The sequence below is a fragment of the Diaphorina citri genome, unplaced genomic scaffold (assembly GCF_000475195.1).
Source record: "Diaphorina citri unplaced genomic scaffold, Diaci psyllid genome assembly version 1.1 scaffold1233, whole genome shotgun sequence".
NCBI lineage: Eukaryota > Metazoa > Arthropoda > Insecta > Hemiptera > Psyllidae > Diaphorina > Diaphorina citri.
Window position 1 is genome coordinate 47,238 of NW_007378662.1, and position 14,914 is coordinate 62,151.

The following is a 14,914-nucleotide window of genomic DNA, read 5'->3' on the forward strand; positions in this document are numbered from 1 at the left end:
GCGGTACGGGATTACGGTACATCCTAGAAAAAAAGTGTAAAAATACAAAATGTAGAAAACAAAAAAAGAAACAACTTTTCAATTTATTGAGAGGTGGAGGAGGAGGAGATGAAGAAGAAGAAGAAGAAGAAGAAGAAGAAGAAGAAGAAGAAAATGATGGAGAAGAGAATAATGGAGGAATATGTTTGGAGGTGTACTACATTGCTATATTGTTTTTCTCTTCTTTATCATCTCCTCCTCCTCCTCTTCCTCCTTGTTATTATTCTTAGTCTCCTCTTCCTCCACCTCTTCTCCCGACCTAATTATCCTACATTTATTTCTATGTGTCTATTTTCCTCTGTTTTTCGCTCTATTAATTAGGTACACGCATTTTTTTTTTTTTACCCTGAATTCTCACCTCCTTCTTCTTCCTCCTTGTAGCTCAGGGATCAAGGGCTCTGTGGTTCCTTAGGGCCCCCAGCGGAGACACATACGAGTTCTTTCACTATACCTATGTAGAGGCCAAAATCAACGGGTGCCCTTAAGATTTGTGTTGGACTTTGGGTGCCCTAAAGAGGACCCAATGTCCAACACAAATGTGTCCGAATATGAACTATGTATTATTGAATAAGGGTATTTCATTTAGACAGACATCTTTTGTAAAGTACTATTTACAAAGGATGTCTGTCGCGTATACTTGCGTACTTCCTTGTACTTTTGCTTTGTAATTTTGACATCTCCAGATCTCCACTAATTTGCGAACAATTTAGAGGACACGTCAAAACAACACACATTTCTGGTTCGGTGTTTGGATTGAACTTAGACCTCGATAACAAAATTTCTTTCTTTCCCTCCAGGTCGTCAGGGGCGGGCACTGCGGACCCGGGACTCCAACTCCATGGACTACTACAGGGGCGCTGTCGCGAAATTGTATACTTCCTTGTACTTTTGCTTTGTAATTTTGACATCTCCAGATCTCCACTAATTTGCGAACAATTTGGAGGACACGTCAAAATAACACACATTTCTGCTTCTGTGTTTGGATTCATAACAAAATTTCTTTCTTTCCCTCCAGGTCGTCAGGGGCGGGCACTGCGGACCCGGGACTCCAACTCCATGGACTACTACAGGGGCGGAGATGGGGACCCAGGACTGAAGGGGCAGGGGGGCCTGTACAACGAAATGACGAGTGGGGAGGCGGGGGAGGCCCTGTTCTACAACAGTCGGCCCCCCAACTATAAGCAATATTCTTCAAGGTGAGTGCTGGCCTCAATTTTTAGTTCCTAATGACAGAACTGTGAAGGACCCCGGGAGTTAAGTTGGTAGGTTAAAATAGTTTGGCATTCTAAACAGATATACAGATAAGGTTCGTTCTCGGAACGGCTGGCTTTCTCCTATCCTGTCTTCCTTCTCTGCTTTCGGGAAGATAAGACCTTAGCAGTTACAGTTCCCCTATTTTTTTTGTTTTTTGTTTTGTTTTGTTTTTTTTTTTTTATTTATTTATTTATTTATTTATTTATTTATTATCTTCTCTATTTTCCATTCAATTCCCGTTTGTTCGTGTTGCAGGCAATCATCGTGGTATGAAGATTATAGCAGCAACGATACGCATCATAATCAGAAGACTGATAAGCGAGGATTTAGTGAGAAGGATCTCTACGACGCACAATCTCAGCCGAAGAAGCCGAAACCGCGGGGAGGTAGGTAGCACACAAAATAGAGCAGTTGCGCCGACAATAAAATACCGAAAAACGATGAAATTCTGTTTCGTGATCGCGGGGAGGTAGCACACAAAATAGAGCAGTTGCGCTGACTGATTTGCATTATTATTCTTCGATTCTGCTGAATGACTTTTTCAGTGCTGATTTTAGTGTTTACCGCTCCTATTTCTCCGGGAACACTTTGCTGACTGGAATATTCTTGAAGATTTTGTTAGCAATATCATCAAGCAGCATAGACGCGACCATTTCGATGGCTGGTTTCACCTCCTCTACAATATCGTTGGCATTTTCGTTGATGAATTTGTTGGTGGCTTCACCTGGAAAAGAATAGGGACAGTGTGATATTGACTGATTTCGGCCCGGGGCGGATTTTATCCTAATCCTAAAACCTAAGGGTCTTTCTTGGATTTACTTTGATAGCAGGGGTGGCCACTAACCTTACCTTTAGGAGTTGCAATCCCATAAAGTCCATTTGGGGCGAGCCACGCCCAGGGCCGGATGTTGCTCGCGAGCCACGTTATGTCCACCCCTGCTGTACAGTATCTGGCTGTACAAATGATTTGGTTTTGCTTGACTCTGATATCCTTTACCGTCGCGTCGCGCCGATAGATGTTGGATCTACCTATGTATAGCAGATCTCCAGGTACCTAATATGTAGGTACCTACTTAGGCACAACATATTTACTTAAATACAGGTTAATTTGGCCTCAATTTTATGATTTACACTTTGGAATTCCCTAATGTTTAGTACCTAAGTAAGTAATTAAATGATTTAGACTTTGGAATCCCTAACAGTGTAGCAGGGCCCAAAGTCTGACATCATCAGAACCGAAGATATCAGACCGAAGCCTAGATCACAAGGCTAAGATAGGACGATCCGAAGCCACAACTCATGCCATCGAACCACAGAAGAGATAGCGATAACAGCGATGGGATGAGTTGGAACCTAAGACGTCACCGATAAGTTTCGTGATCACACTCCCTCGACCGATAAGACCGACTCTGCTAGTATAAGTAAGAAGGAAACCAAGCTAGCAGGGTCAGTCGTCCAGGAGCTAACAGTCCCCGTGCGTTCTTCACCTCCCGCCGTTAGATCTAAGGATACCGCCAGACTTGTCCTTGCAACATTCATCAGATATTTACGACAGTATTACTGTATACATATGTAACTGCTAAGGCTTTTAGTGACGGGGGTATTACTCTCCACTCGCTTCCTCACATTAAATTATCTTAGCCCAAGTGGGACCGGGAAGTACCATTTGATTATCCAGATGGTCACCCATCCGCTTACCAACCAAACGCGAAGTTATTTAACAGTGATCCATTGAGAACTGGTGCAGTCAACTGTCAACATATACCTTGTTTATCCTGCCAGAATGAGACTGAAAAGTCCCTTTACTAACTACGGTGGAGATGGCTGTCCCAATTCTTGTAACTTGTAAGGGCAAAGGTATATAATTCGATTTTGAAATTACTTTTGCTTTGGATATTTCTGTTTCCACTCTATTCTATTGTATTTAAATTCTGCTCTATTTCTAATCTATTTCATTTATATTCTATTTCAGGTACGGTTCTAAGAACGAGGACTTCCAATGGGATAGTGGAGGACCCGGACAGGGCTATTCCAGTCAGACCTATTATTCTTCCTACCCCAGTAGAACGGCTTCCAAGTCTTTCGAAGATGAAGATGACGAAGTAAGTGCTACTCCAGTTTTCAGGCCGGCCACTCACGTTCAGGTAGACCTGACAGGTACACCCGATCAGGTCTGCATGATTCCTGATAGTGTGTGTACTCATCAGGTATCAGGTAGACTGGATCACTTGCACCTGTGAGGTCTACCTGATAGTCAGTGGCCGGCCTAAGGCCGGGCATTTACGCTCAGTTTTTCATGAGTGGTCAAGTGGTCAGCTTCAAGACCGGTATTTCTAAATATCCCGCCTGTATTCCTTTGAGACGCCAACCTTTTATGGGTCACGAGCTACTCAGTTGACTAGGAGATCCTTGTCGAGCTACGTTTAGTCTGGGAACTAAAAATTCATGACGTACCTACCGACGTAAATTTTTGGTTCCCATAAGAGTTGCTCTCAACTTGTGCGACTGTCTGTAGCTCACAATCGACGGGTTGGCGAACAAAGAATGTAGCAGCTTCCGCTAGTAAAGGCACAGATGACGAGATTTTACATTATGATACCTTCATACCTTCATGAACGTCTCAAGAAACAGTAGTAGGTACCTGATAGTAAAACGGAACCATTATCTACACAAGTAAAGTCCACAAAAGTTCTCTAATTCCCAGGAGATTCATCTAATTTTCTAATAATTCTTATCCCTTCCTTTAACTATATGCCAGGAGAAAATCCCAAGAGCGATGTTAAATATTATTTATTGAGCTAAAAACAGAATCCATTATTTGTAAGATGAACTTGTATTGTAAGATGAAGCAAACAAAGATCCCTAGGTATCATCACGTCACGTCACACTATCATCACGTCACGTCACTTGAGCTCATGGAAAGTCAAAAAGATGTAGCTCACGTCACGTGACGTGATAGTAGTGTGTGTCCTGAACGAGATTACCTACAATAGGGAAAACTTTGATATGGTTTTGGATAATGAGAGGGAAACTACATCTTTCTGACTCTCCAGGAGCTCACGTGAGCACGTGACGTGATGGTAGGTAGTGTGTTTCTACCTTAACTATGTTATCAGTAATGTGAAAATTTCCGTCAAAGTAATTATTCCTTTCCTTCGTTTGGCTTTCACAGGTCAATACATGGATCAGGCTGACCCGTTTGCCAAACCTCCTACTTCAATCGCATCCGACCCGAACGAGTAGGTCACGATCGACGGGTTGGCGAACAAAGAATGTACCAGCTTCCGCTTGTAAAGGCACAGATGACAAGATTTTACATTATGATACCTTCATGAACGTCTCAAGAAACATTAGTAGGTACCTGATAGTAAAACGGAACCACCATCTACACAAGTAAAGTCCACAAAAGTTCTCTAATTCCCAGGAGATTCATCTAATTTTCTAATAATTCCTATCCCTTCCGTCAGGTTTACTACTCGACTCAACAAAGCTACGAGGATGAAAACTACCAGCCCACCTCCATGGATGTGACAGTTGACTACACCTCCACCACCTCCTCGCGTCACAAGAAACATAACACCTCCTCTTCCAAAGAATCGTCCAGGTGGGTTTTTGTTGTTGTTGTTGTTGTTGTTGTAGCGGCTTTAGCTTTCGCCGAATGGTGTTGGCAGATTAAAAAGAAAATATCTTTCTGTATCTGTCATACACCAGGGTAATGGTCTCTAGCCATGTTTAATAGGCTCGTCCTGAACCGCAGTCAACTTCAAAGGGTTCTCTCTGCTTTTGGAGAACAAGCACAAGTCCTCACGATCCACTTTCTCCTATCCTGTCTTTCTTGTCTCTTCGACTTCGGGACGACAAGACCTTAGCAGTTACAGTTCCCTCTATCAAACCTCTTGAAAAGAAGAAGAAGAAGAAAAAAATCGTTTCCTCCACGGCCTGCTAACTTCTTTAAAACAACCATGTTTCGTGTTGCTTCCCAGGTACTACCCGCAGGAAGAGGAGTTCCACTATCCCCCGCCCCGCTCAAAAACCTCCACGCCCAAATGTCTTCCTGAAATCCCGCGTCCGCCTTCCAGCGCTTCTAGTTCCGGCCACAAAGCCACGCACGGGCGCAAGAATGCCCAGTTGCCCCGCAGCACCCAATTCCCAAGTGATAGACCCATATGTTAAGCAATCTAATGACCCGTATGCGAAACAGCCCATTGACCCGTATGCACCCAAAGCCCAAGTTCTGGACCAGTATGGAAACTCGATAGAATCTTACGCCGAGGACGTTGATCCGTTTGCCAAGAGAACAGATAACTACTCATCAGGTAAGATTGATCATTCTCCTGACGATCTGACAAAATGTCAAAAACATCCTCTATTTTGGGGAGACTCCGAAATAATTATGAGAAACAATATTAAGTTATGTGTTATGTACATATTTTAACAAACTGCTCTAAATATATAGTCGTAAAGCGACACAGCATATGCTGCATATTATGTACATTTAGGTAGTCATTTGACCGGAAGCTCTTCATATCCGGAAATGAAGATAGATCGAGCAACCAATCGCAAGATGTTATGATTTGACATTTTTCTTCTTTTTATGTATGTTCATCTTTGAGATCGAGGATCAATTCAAGTTGAGGATTACAGATTTCTCTGAGTAATAAACTTAAGAAAAAGCACAAATAAAATCATACACATTTTAAAGGTTCTATAATAATAGTAGGGATTACTCGTACACCGTTCTGTCATATTTCATGACTGTCAAACTTTCTTGACTTGGCGGGGCGGAGCGCTACCGCGCTCCTTAATTTTTCATTTTCAATCGTGTCTTGTGTGTATTTCAGTGGACCAAACCATGTACAATGGCAAGATGATCACCGCAGCCTACGCAGAGTCGACGGACGTCGATCCGTACTCGAAAACCAACGGCGTCTACGACAGCAAAGCGGACAGCTACTGGAATCAGACGTCCAACGAGTACACCAACGCTGCCGAACAATACCAAGCGGAGCCGTACGGTAAACCAGCGGAGACGTACGGTAAACAAACGGAGCCGTACGGTAAACAACCGGACCCGTACCGGAAAGATTCGCACGGGAAGGCGGATCCGTACGCTAAAGACCAATTCGGTAAACCCGTGCTGCCCCGCATACCACAACACTCGTCGCTCGACTATGAAACTAGCGAGGCCCTAGACCCCGAGCAGAGGTGAGTAGGATCCGACACACTCGTTATAGGGGGTTTTTCCGTCGAATCAAATGAATCCGGATTCGATGGATTCATGTGCCTATCTGGGTTCGATGGATTTGAAAATCCGATTCGCTGGACTTGAATCTTCAAAACGTATTTTTTTTTTTTTAAACCCGTGGACCCATATCGGAAGAATTCGTACGGGAAAGAGAATTCGTATGGTAAAACGACAGATCCGTACAGTCAGACGGAGTCGTACGCGAAAGATGCGTACGGTAAACCGACCGATCCTTATGCTAAAGTAGATCCTTATGCCAAAGACCCTTATGCTAAAGACCCTTATGCTAAAGTGGATCCGTATGCCAAAGTGGATCCATATGCTAAAGAAGACCCTTACGCCAAAGAGAACGATCCGTATTATGACGAGGATGATCCATATTCGAAATCGTACTCCGAGGAGGTCTACCCGAATGACGAGGAGCCCTACTATTACAGCAAGCAGGAGGGAGAGGAGGTCAAGGTGGTGGCGGAGGTGATTGTCGAGGAAAAGCCCGAGGAGAAGACGGAAACTGTGCTCAGTAGGCGAGGTGAGTAGGTTCTTTGGCAAACCCGTGGACCCATATCGGAAGAATTCGTACGGGAAAGAGATTTCGTATGGTAAAACGACAGATCCGTACGGTCAGACGGAGTCGTACGCGAAAGATGCGTACGGTAAACCGACCGATCCTTATGCTAAAGTAGATCCTTATGCCAAAGACCCTTATGCTAAAGTGGATCCGTATGCCAAAGTGGATCCATATGCTAAAGAAGACCCTTACGCCAAAGAGAACGATCCGTATTATGACGAGGATGATCCATATTCGAAATCGTACTCTGAGGAGGTCTACCCGAATGACGAGGAGCCCTACTATTACAGCAAGCAGGAGGGAGACGAGGACAAGGTGGTGGCGGAGGTGATTGTCGAGGAAAAGCCCGAGGAGAAGACGGAAACTGTGCTCAGTAGGCGAGGTAAGTAGGTTCTTTGGTGGAAGCCTTATCAAGGAATCCAATTTTGTCCTCGTATTGGTACCTAGTACCTACATACGTATAGTTAAGAGATCATTCATTATTATTTAGGTTTTACGGACGATTTATTGACGATGACAATACTTTCCATTTTGATAAACTAACAAAATACAATGATCAATGACCAATGATTCCCCTGAGGCTGCTGAGGCAGTAAGTTAACTTTCCCTGAAGACCTTGAAGTAGAAATTTTCTAGAAAAGAAAAATCTATTTCTATACACATTGATTTTGCTTAGTAAGTAGCTAATTAACATTTCTCTATGTCTACATTTCCAGACACGTTCAAGCGCCACCTGCAGAAGAACCGTCAGCAACAGCAGCAGCAGCAGCAGCAGCTGGAATCTCCCAAAGCCCCCGTCCCCGATTCTCTGGAATCCCGAGATGATCTGGATATCGGGGACTCCTTCGAGACTGCCGTGTCTTCGGTGTCCACTTCGGTGCACAACAAGAACAAGACGATGCCCCAGGTGGTCAATTTTGTCCTCGTATAGGTACTTACATACGTATAGTTGCGAAATTGAGGCAATAGTTAGGAGATAATTCATTATTATTTAGGTTTTACGGACGATTTATTGATTGACGATAACAATACTTTCCATTTTGATAAACTAACAAAATACAATGATTCCCCTGAGGCAGTAAGTTAACTTTCCCTGAAGGGCTTGAAGTAGAAATTTTCTAGAAAAAAAGAAAAATCTATTTCTTAGTAGTTTGCTTAGTAAGTAGCTAAGTAGGTAATTAACATTTCTATGTCTATATTTCCAGACACGTTCAAGCGCCACCTGCAGAAGAACCGTCAGCAACAACAGCAGCAGCAGCAGCTGGAATCTCCCAAAGCCCCCGTCCCCGATTCTCTGGAATCCCGGGACGATCTGGATATCGGGGACTCCTTCGAGACTGCCGTGTCTTCGGTGTCCACTTCGGTGCACAACAAGAACAAGACGATGCCCCAGGTGGACTTCGATCGGCGGGAGTCCGGGCCGAAAGCGGGCCCGGATTACACCGGCCAGAACGGTGAGTTGCGAAGAGATTTCCGGGAAGAGGGTGGCGATTTCTAATAATCGTACCTACTCGTACTGTCTAAAAATCTATCGGAATCAGAAAGTATGTGTGGTAAAGCTTGGAGCTTCAATATATGTGGATATGTTGTTGTTTTAGCTGCTTTAGCTTTCGCCAAGTGGTAATGGCAGAATAAAGAAATTTCTGTGGATATCATACCATTTCATCAACTCTCTAAATCTTCTTTTTACTGAGTGCACCCCGTATTCGAAGCCGAAAGAGCCGAAAAAACCTCGACTTGGTCGAAAATTGCACCCGGTATGTCCGCTATACAAGCCTAGCATAATACCCAACATATCATGAAGGTTTCAGTGGTTCATGGAGCTTGCAAATAATTGAATTGTCACTTTACACTTTAGTCGATCACCTTTTATAAGTTTATTATCACTAAGCTCACCTTTTATGAATTTATGTAGGTATTTCATTGAGTACGTTTTATTGGATGAAACAACTTGTTCTAAGCTGATATAATATGACAGTCTAAATAAAGCACTACTTATAGGTACTTGTACTTTTATTCGTAACGAGATTTTCATGAACGCATTCGTGGGGGCTACTGACTACCACCCGAGCAGTGGTTTTTGGACGTCCTACTTTGATTTCTAATAATTGTACTCGTACTGTCTAAAAATCTATCTGAATCAGAATTGTATGTGTGGTAAAGCTTGGAGCTTCAATATATGTGGATATGTTGTTGTTTTAGCTGCTTTAGCTTTCGCCAAATGGTAATGGCAGAATAAAGAACTTTCTGTGGATATAATACCATTTCATCATCTCTCTAAATCTTCTTTTTACTGAGTGCACCCCGTATTCGAATCCGAAAGAGCCGAAAAAACCTCGACTTGGTCGAAAATTGTACCCGGTATGTCCGCTGTACAAGCCTAGCATAATACCCAACATATCATGAAGGTTTCAATGGTTCATGGAGCTTGCAAATAATTGAATTGTCACTTTACACTTTAGTCGATCACCTTTTATAAGTTTATTATCACCAAGCTCACCTTTTATGAGTTTATGTAGCTATTTCATTGAGTACGTTTTATTGCACGAAACAACTTGTTCTAAGCTGACATAATATGACAGTCTAAATAAAGCACTACTTATAGGTACTTATACTTTTATTCGTAACGAGATTTTCATGAACGCATTCGTGGGGGCTACTGACTACCACCCGAGCAGTGGTTTTTGGACGTCCTACTTTTCGGTTCACAGGCTTCCGGGAGGAGATGCGTCCCAAGGATACCCTCCACCAGACGGACCATGAAACGCCAAGCATCGTCATCAATGGGATGGCCGAAAACTACCTGGATGGTGAGACAATTTGGTTCAGTTCTTAGTTTAGGATATCACCGAAAGAAGTCAAATTCCAAGTCTCATTGAAAACCAACAAAAATTTAGTGATAGAACTTGATGGAGACATTTTGGTTCAGTTCTTAAACAGGGACCCTAAAACACAATGTAATGGTAATGAGAAAGCGACGGACGGTCGAATATGTGTGAACACAGCTTTAGACTCGGCCCGAATTTTTGAGACTTTTCTCAAGTTGATTTTCGGATGAAATGAGAGAAAAGTATGCCATATGTGTGGGGTTCAGTCAAGGAATTCCTTGGGGAATTGGACAGCATTAGGCAGAAATAAACCATTTATAAGGCAATAATTCGCCTTATGGATGGCTCTTTTCTGCTAAACGCTGTCCAATTTATCCCGAGGACGATCAGATGGAATGTACAGAACTTAATGCTCCCCCATTCCCTTGACCCCACAGGTAGCGTTGACAATCACAAGTCTTCCACGGGAACAGCGCCCGTTAAGGGCCCCTTGCCAAGTCGGTCGCCGCCCACAATTCTCCCTCAGAAGTCTTTCGATGACGAATACTATGATGAGGAATTGGAGGAGGAAGAGGGAACTTGATGGAGACATTTTGGTTAAGTTCTTAAACAGGGACTCTAAAACACAATGTAATGGTAATGAGAAAGCGACGGCCGGTCGAATATGTGTGAACACAGCTTTAGACTCAGCCCGAATGTTTGAGACTTTTCTCAAGTTGATTTTCGGATGAAATGAGAGAAAAGTATGCCGTATGTGTGGGGTTCAGTCAAGGAATTCCTTGAGGAGCAACAAAAATTTAGTGATAGAACTTGATGGAGACATTTTGGTTCAGTTCTTAAACAGGGACCCTAAAACACAATGTACCTAATGGTAAAGAGAAAGCGACGGCCGGTCGAATATGTGTGAACACAGCTTTAGACTCGGCCCGAATTTTTGAGACTTTTCTCAAGTTGATTTTCGAATGAAATGAGAGAAAAGTATGCCGTATGTGTGGGGTTTAGTCAAGGAATTCCTCGGGGAATTGGACAGCATTAAGCAGGAACAAACCATTTATAGGGCAATTCCCCTTATGGATGGCTCTTTTCTGGTAAACGCTGTCCAATTTATCCCGAGGACAACCAGATGGGATGTACAGAACTTAATGCTCCCCCATTCCCTCGACCCCACAGGTAGCGTTGACAATCACAAGTCTTCCACGGGAACAGCGCCCGTCAAGGGTCCCTTGCCAAGTCGGTCGCCGCCCACAATTCTCCCTCAGAATCCTTGAAGAATTGGACAGAATTAAGCAGAAATAAACCATTTATAAGGCAATTCCCCTTATGGATGGCTCTTTTCTGGTAAACGCTGTCCAATTTTTCCCGAGGACAACCAGGTGGGATGTACAGAAATTAATGCTCTCCCATTACCTCGACTCCACAGGTAGCGTTGACAATCACAAGTCTTCCACGGGAACAGCGCCCGTCAAGGCCCCCTTGCCAAGTCGGTCGCCGCCCACAATTCTCCCTCAGAAGTCTTTCGATGACGAATACTATGATGAGGAATTGGAGGAGGAAGAGGAAGAGGAGGAAGAAGAGGAGGAGAGAGACAAGTATGGGAGGGGAGAGAGTATTGATGAGTATGGGGAAGAGGATGAACCCCTGGAGATACTGCCCGAAGATGTTCTGCCCAAACTGCCCAAAGTAAGTGCCCAAAGATTCTCCTGATGGATTCATTAACCCAATGGAACTTGTTCTGGCGCACTGCCGTATGCTCAGATTTATGTAGAATGGTTCTGGTACTGCAAAGATATACATACTGCAAAGAACCGATTGAAATTAAGTAATTCGATGGGTTTGGTTTAAAAATTTGGTTTCAAATTTTACAAATCTGAAATTTATTGGTTTAACTTTACGAGCAAAGAAAAACCCTTTGGAATTTTACAATTTTCACGAGTATTTAACGTAAACCAGTCCACTCTACGGTTTCCAGAAATAGCCCTAGCCTGAGACTGCGTTCCCAGGGTAACTAGTTCGATTCTCGATTAATAGCGAATTTCTTCAGATGCGAAGGACGGTGCATTAGTCCCTCTATCTCTGTATCCCCCCCATCAAATATACGAGACATTGTTTAGACTGCTGGGGTAAAGGGACTTTTCAGTCCTATTCGGGCAGGATAAACAAGGTATATTCTATTCTTTCTCTCTCTCTCCCAGGTACTTACCCCTGAACACATCCTGGCCGGTAGCATAGAGGAGAAGGACAGAAGAACTTCCATCCCCAAGGTCACGCCAAAAGAAAGATGGCTGCGAGCTTACAACAAAATCATCCTGCAACTGAACGTAAGTCAAAAGTAGAATTAGTTATCTACCTATTTTAGCATTATATGCTTTTATTTCTGGTTAAGATTGTTTCTTGTTCGTTTGTAGGTATGTGCCTACGGGTTTATGTATCAAATCTCGCAGTTAACTTTTGACTTTCAGAGTTATAATCGGGAATGGACGACAGACAATAGGATTATGGGATATTTTATCAACAAGTTTCGAAATTTACTTCATAAAAGCATCGTACTATGAAAATTTGCATTTCCTTTTCTTCGTTCTCGAGAATTGAATTGCTTCACTTTTTAGTCCGTCCTTCCTTTATTATTACAATAGTAATAAAAAAGGTATAAGGGACGGACTTTTTAAGAAGGAGTGAAAATGAATCATCATAAAAAGCCTACTTATCTTGGTAGACATGTAAATCTGCATCAAGCCTGGTGAGCCCTATGTACCTATACGGATATAGGTACTTGCTTAGAATAATTTTATTATGCAAAGACTGTAGCTACCAGCTTTCATAGAAGAGCTAGATAAGGTACCTACCTTGTTTATACTCTCTCTCTCTCTCTCTCTCTCTCTCTCTCTCTCCAACAGTCTTATGTCAGTCTATGATATTCCATAATGTTATCTTATTCACACTGCAATATCGTCTTTCTCTCGCTTTCCATTACTCTATCTCTCTCCCTCCCTCACTACTATATGTCTCCCACTTCCTCTATCTCTTTTCCTCCTTTTCTATCTCTCTCCCTCCCTTCATATTTATCTCCCCTCTCTCTTTCGCTTTAGTCACATTTTTTTTATCGAAAGAACACAAATTTCCTATTAAATCGTTCTATATTGGTTAGAATACAGTGTGTTTCAAAAAGTTTTCACTATATACAGAGTGTAAACTAGTAGTTATATATAGATATGGGTACTCAATCAGTTTTATTCTGGGTCATAGGACCTCAGGAAAGAAATTAATTTGTCAATTTAATCCCAGGGAATTTAAGTGAATGAAACCAGGAAAGTCAAAGTCAAAGTGAAACCAAACAATTTCTGTAGCACTATCAAATAAATAATGTGGGGTCTACTATAGTCAAGACGCTCGCCTGGTAAACAGGAGGGCGTGGGTTCAATCCCAGCCGAGGTATGGAATTTCATCCTCAATATAATTTGAGAATTTGCCAGCCTAGTTAGCTTAGTTGGTAGTGCGTCTGCCTTGTAAGCGCTAGGCCGCGGGTTCGATTCCCGCCCGGGGCGGATTTTATCCTGATGGGATTATGTTCGTTCTCGGAAAGGGACTTTTCAGTCCTATGCGAGCAGTATAAATAAGCATGGCACTATTATTATTATAAAATAAATAATGTGGGGTCTACCATACTATTGCTGAAATTTCAGTGTCTTGTAATCTTGTATCTCGTCTTCTGATGGGAGGTACGACACCTGTTGTTGATTTATTCCAAATCCACACACACATGCCCCAAATGACCCAAATCTTAAATCTGGTCAGGGGTAGAGGAGGAGAACTATCGATAGTTTTGACTATCGAACGCTATCGATAGTTGAGGCTTGACTATCGATAGTTTTCGATAGTTCTGCTTTAACAAACTGCTCTAAATATATAGTCGTAAAGCGACACTGCATATGCTGCATATTATGTACATTTAGGTAGTCATTTGACCGGAAGCTCTTCATATTCGGAAATGAAGAGGAAGACTTAATTTCCGGATATCGGAAATGAAGACAGATCGAGCAACCAATCGCAAGATGTTATGATTTAACATTTTTCTTCTTTTTATGTATGTTCTTCTTTGAGATCGAGGATCAATTCAAGTTGAGGAATACAGATGTCTCTGAGTAATACACATTTTCAAGGTTCTATAATAAACATGTAGTACATAGTACATAATAATGTAATCCTTGTTGCATTATTCCTTTTTAAAAAATAAATTAAAGATAAGAAAACTGATGGATAAGGAGTGAGAGGGAGAGAGAGAGAGAGAGAGAAACAGAAGGATAAGGAAATAATCGAGTGAAGGAGAGGAAGAGAGAGAGAGAGGGATAGGGAAATAATCGAGTGAAGGAGAGAGAGGAATAGAGAGATGGAGAGAGAGAGAAAAGTTCAAAATGAATATCTTTTATCCCGCTGGGCGCAATATTAAAAAGAGAGAAAAGTATAACAATCTGTAAGTTTCCCTCTCTCTCTCTCTCTCTCTCTCGTTCTCCCTCTCTCTTTCTCTCTCTCCCACTCTCTTTCTTTCTCTCCCTCCAATATTTCTTTCTCGCTCTCTCTTCCTTCTTAAGGTCTTTATGTCATCTATTTTTTTCTCTTTCTCTTATTTCTGTCTCTCTCTCTCTCTCTCTCTTCATTTTCTATTTCTCTCTCTCTCTCTCTCCCTCCCTTTTCCCTGTGTCAAGTTATATTTTGCTATTCTTTTATGGCATGGTAGACAGAAAAAGAGAGAGAAAAAGAGCGAAGGATAAAAAAAGCGATAAGTACGGTCGAAACTGTCAAATTGGGAATCCAAGGGCCCAGCAATTTTTTCCCACTTTCCTATTTAGACACACTTCGACAGGTTCGACACTATACATAAACAGTTCTAAGTTCAATAAGTAAAATAAGTTAGACCGGCCAAGTTGAAAAATATCAACTAGGCCCAGCTAAGTTAACTCCCCTAGTGGTGAAATTAAGTAATTG

At 42.3% G+C, this 14,914-nt stretch overlaps 2 protein-coding genes across 2 annotated transcripts in view; both read left to right on the forward strand.

Annotated features, from left to right (window-relative positions):
- Nucleotides 1–1,687, forward strand: part of LOC103514847 — a 42,909-nt gene extending 41,222 nt beyond the window's left edge. Inside the window, exons 21-23 of the mRNA XM_026827699.1 lie at nucleotides 837–909; nucleotides 1,055–1,235; nucleotides 1,549–1,687. Of these exons, the coding sequence (XP_026683500.1) occupies nucleotides 837–909; nucleotides 1,055–1,235; nucleotides 1,549–1,687 (393 nt within the window). The remainder of the gene's footprint in view (nucleotides 1–836; nucleotides 910–1,054; nucleotides 1,236–1,548) is intronic.
- Nucleotides 1,688–3,076: 1,389 nt separating this feature from the next.
- LOC113469783 overlaps nucleotides 3,077–14,914 on the forward strand; it is a 20,011-nt gene continuing 8,173 nt past the window's right edge. The window contains exons 1-12 of the mRNA XM_026827700.1: nucleotides 3,077–3,138; nucleotides 3,266–3,395; nucleotides 4,761–4,897; nucleotides 5,277–5,386; nucleotides 5,433–5,609; nucleotides 6,135–6,498; nucleotides 6,724–7,051; nucleotides 7,110–7,488; nucleotides 8,312–8,560; nucleotides 9,818–9,916; nucleotides 11,355–11,614; nucleotides 12,127–12,252. Of these exons, the coding sequence (XP_026683501.1) occupies nucleotides 3,077–3,138; nucleotides 3,266–3,395; nucleotides 4,761–4,897; nucleotides 5,277–5,386; nucleotides 5,433–5,609; nucleotides 6,135–6,498; nucleotides 6,724–7,051; nucleotides 7,110–7,488; nucleotides 8,312–8,560; nucleotides 9,818–9,916; nucleotides 11,355–11,614; nucleotides 12,127–12,252 (2,421 nt within the window). The remainder of the gene's footprint in view (nucleotides 3,139–3,265; nucleotides 3,396–4,760; nucleotides 4,898–5,276; nucleotides 5,387–5,432; nucleotides 5,610–6,134; nucleotides 6,499–6,723; nucleotides 7,052–7,109; nucleotides 7,489–8,311; nucleotides 8,561–9,817; nucleotides 9,917–11,354; nucleotides 11,615–12,126; nucleotides 12,253–14,914) is intronic.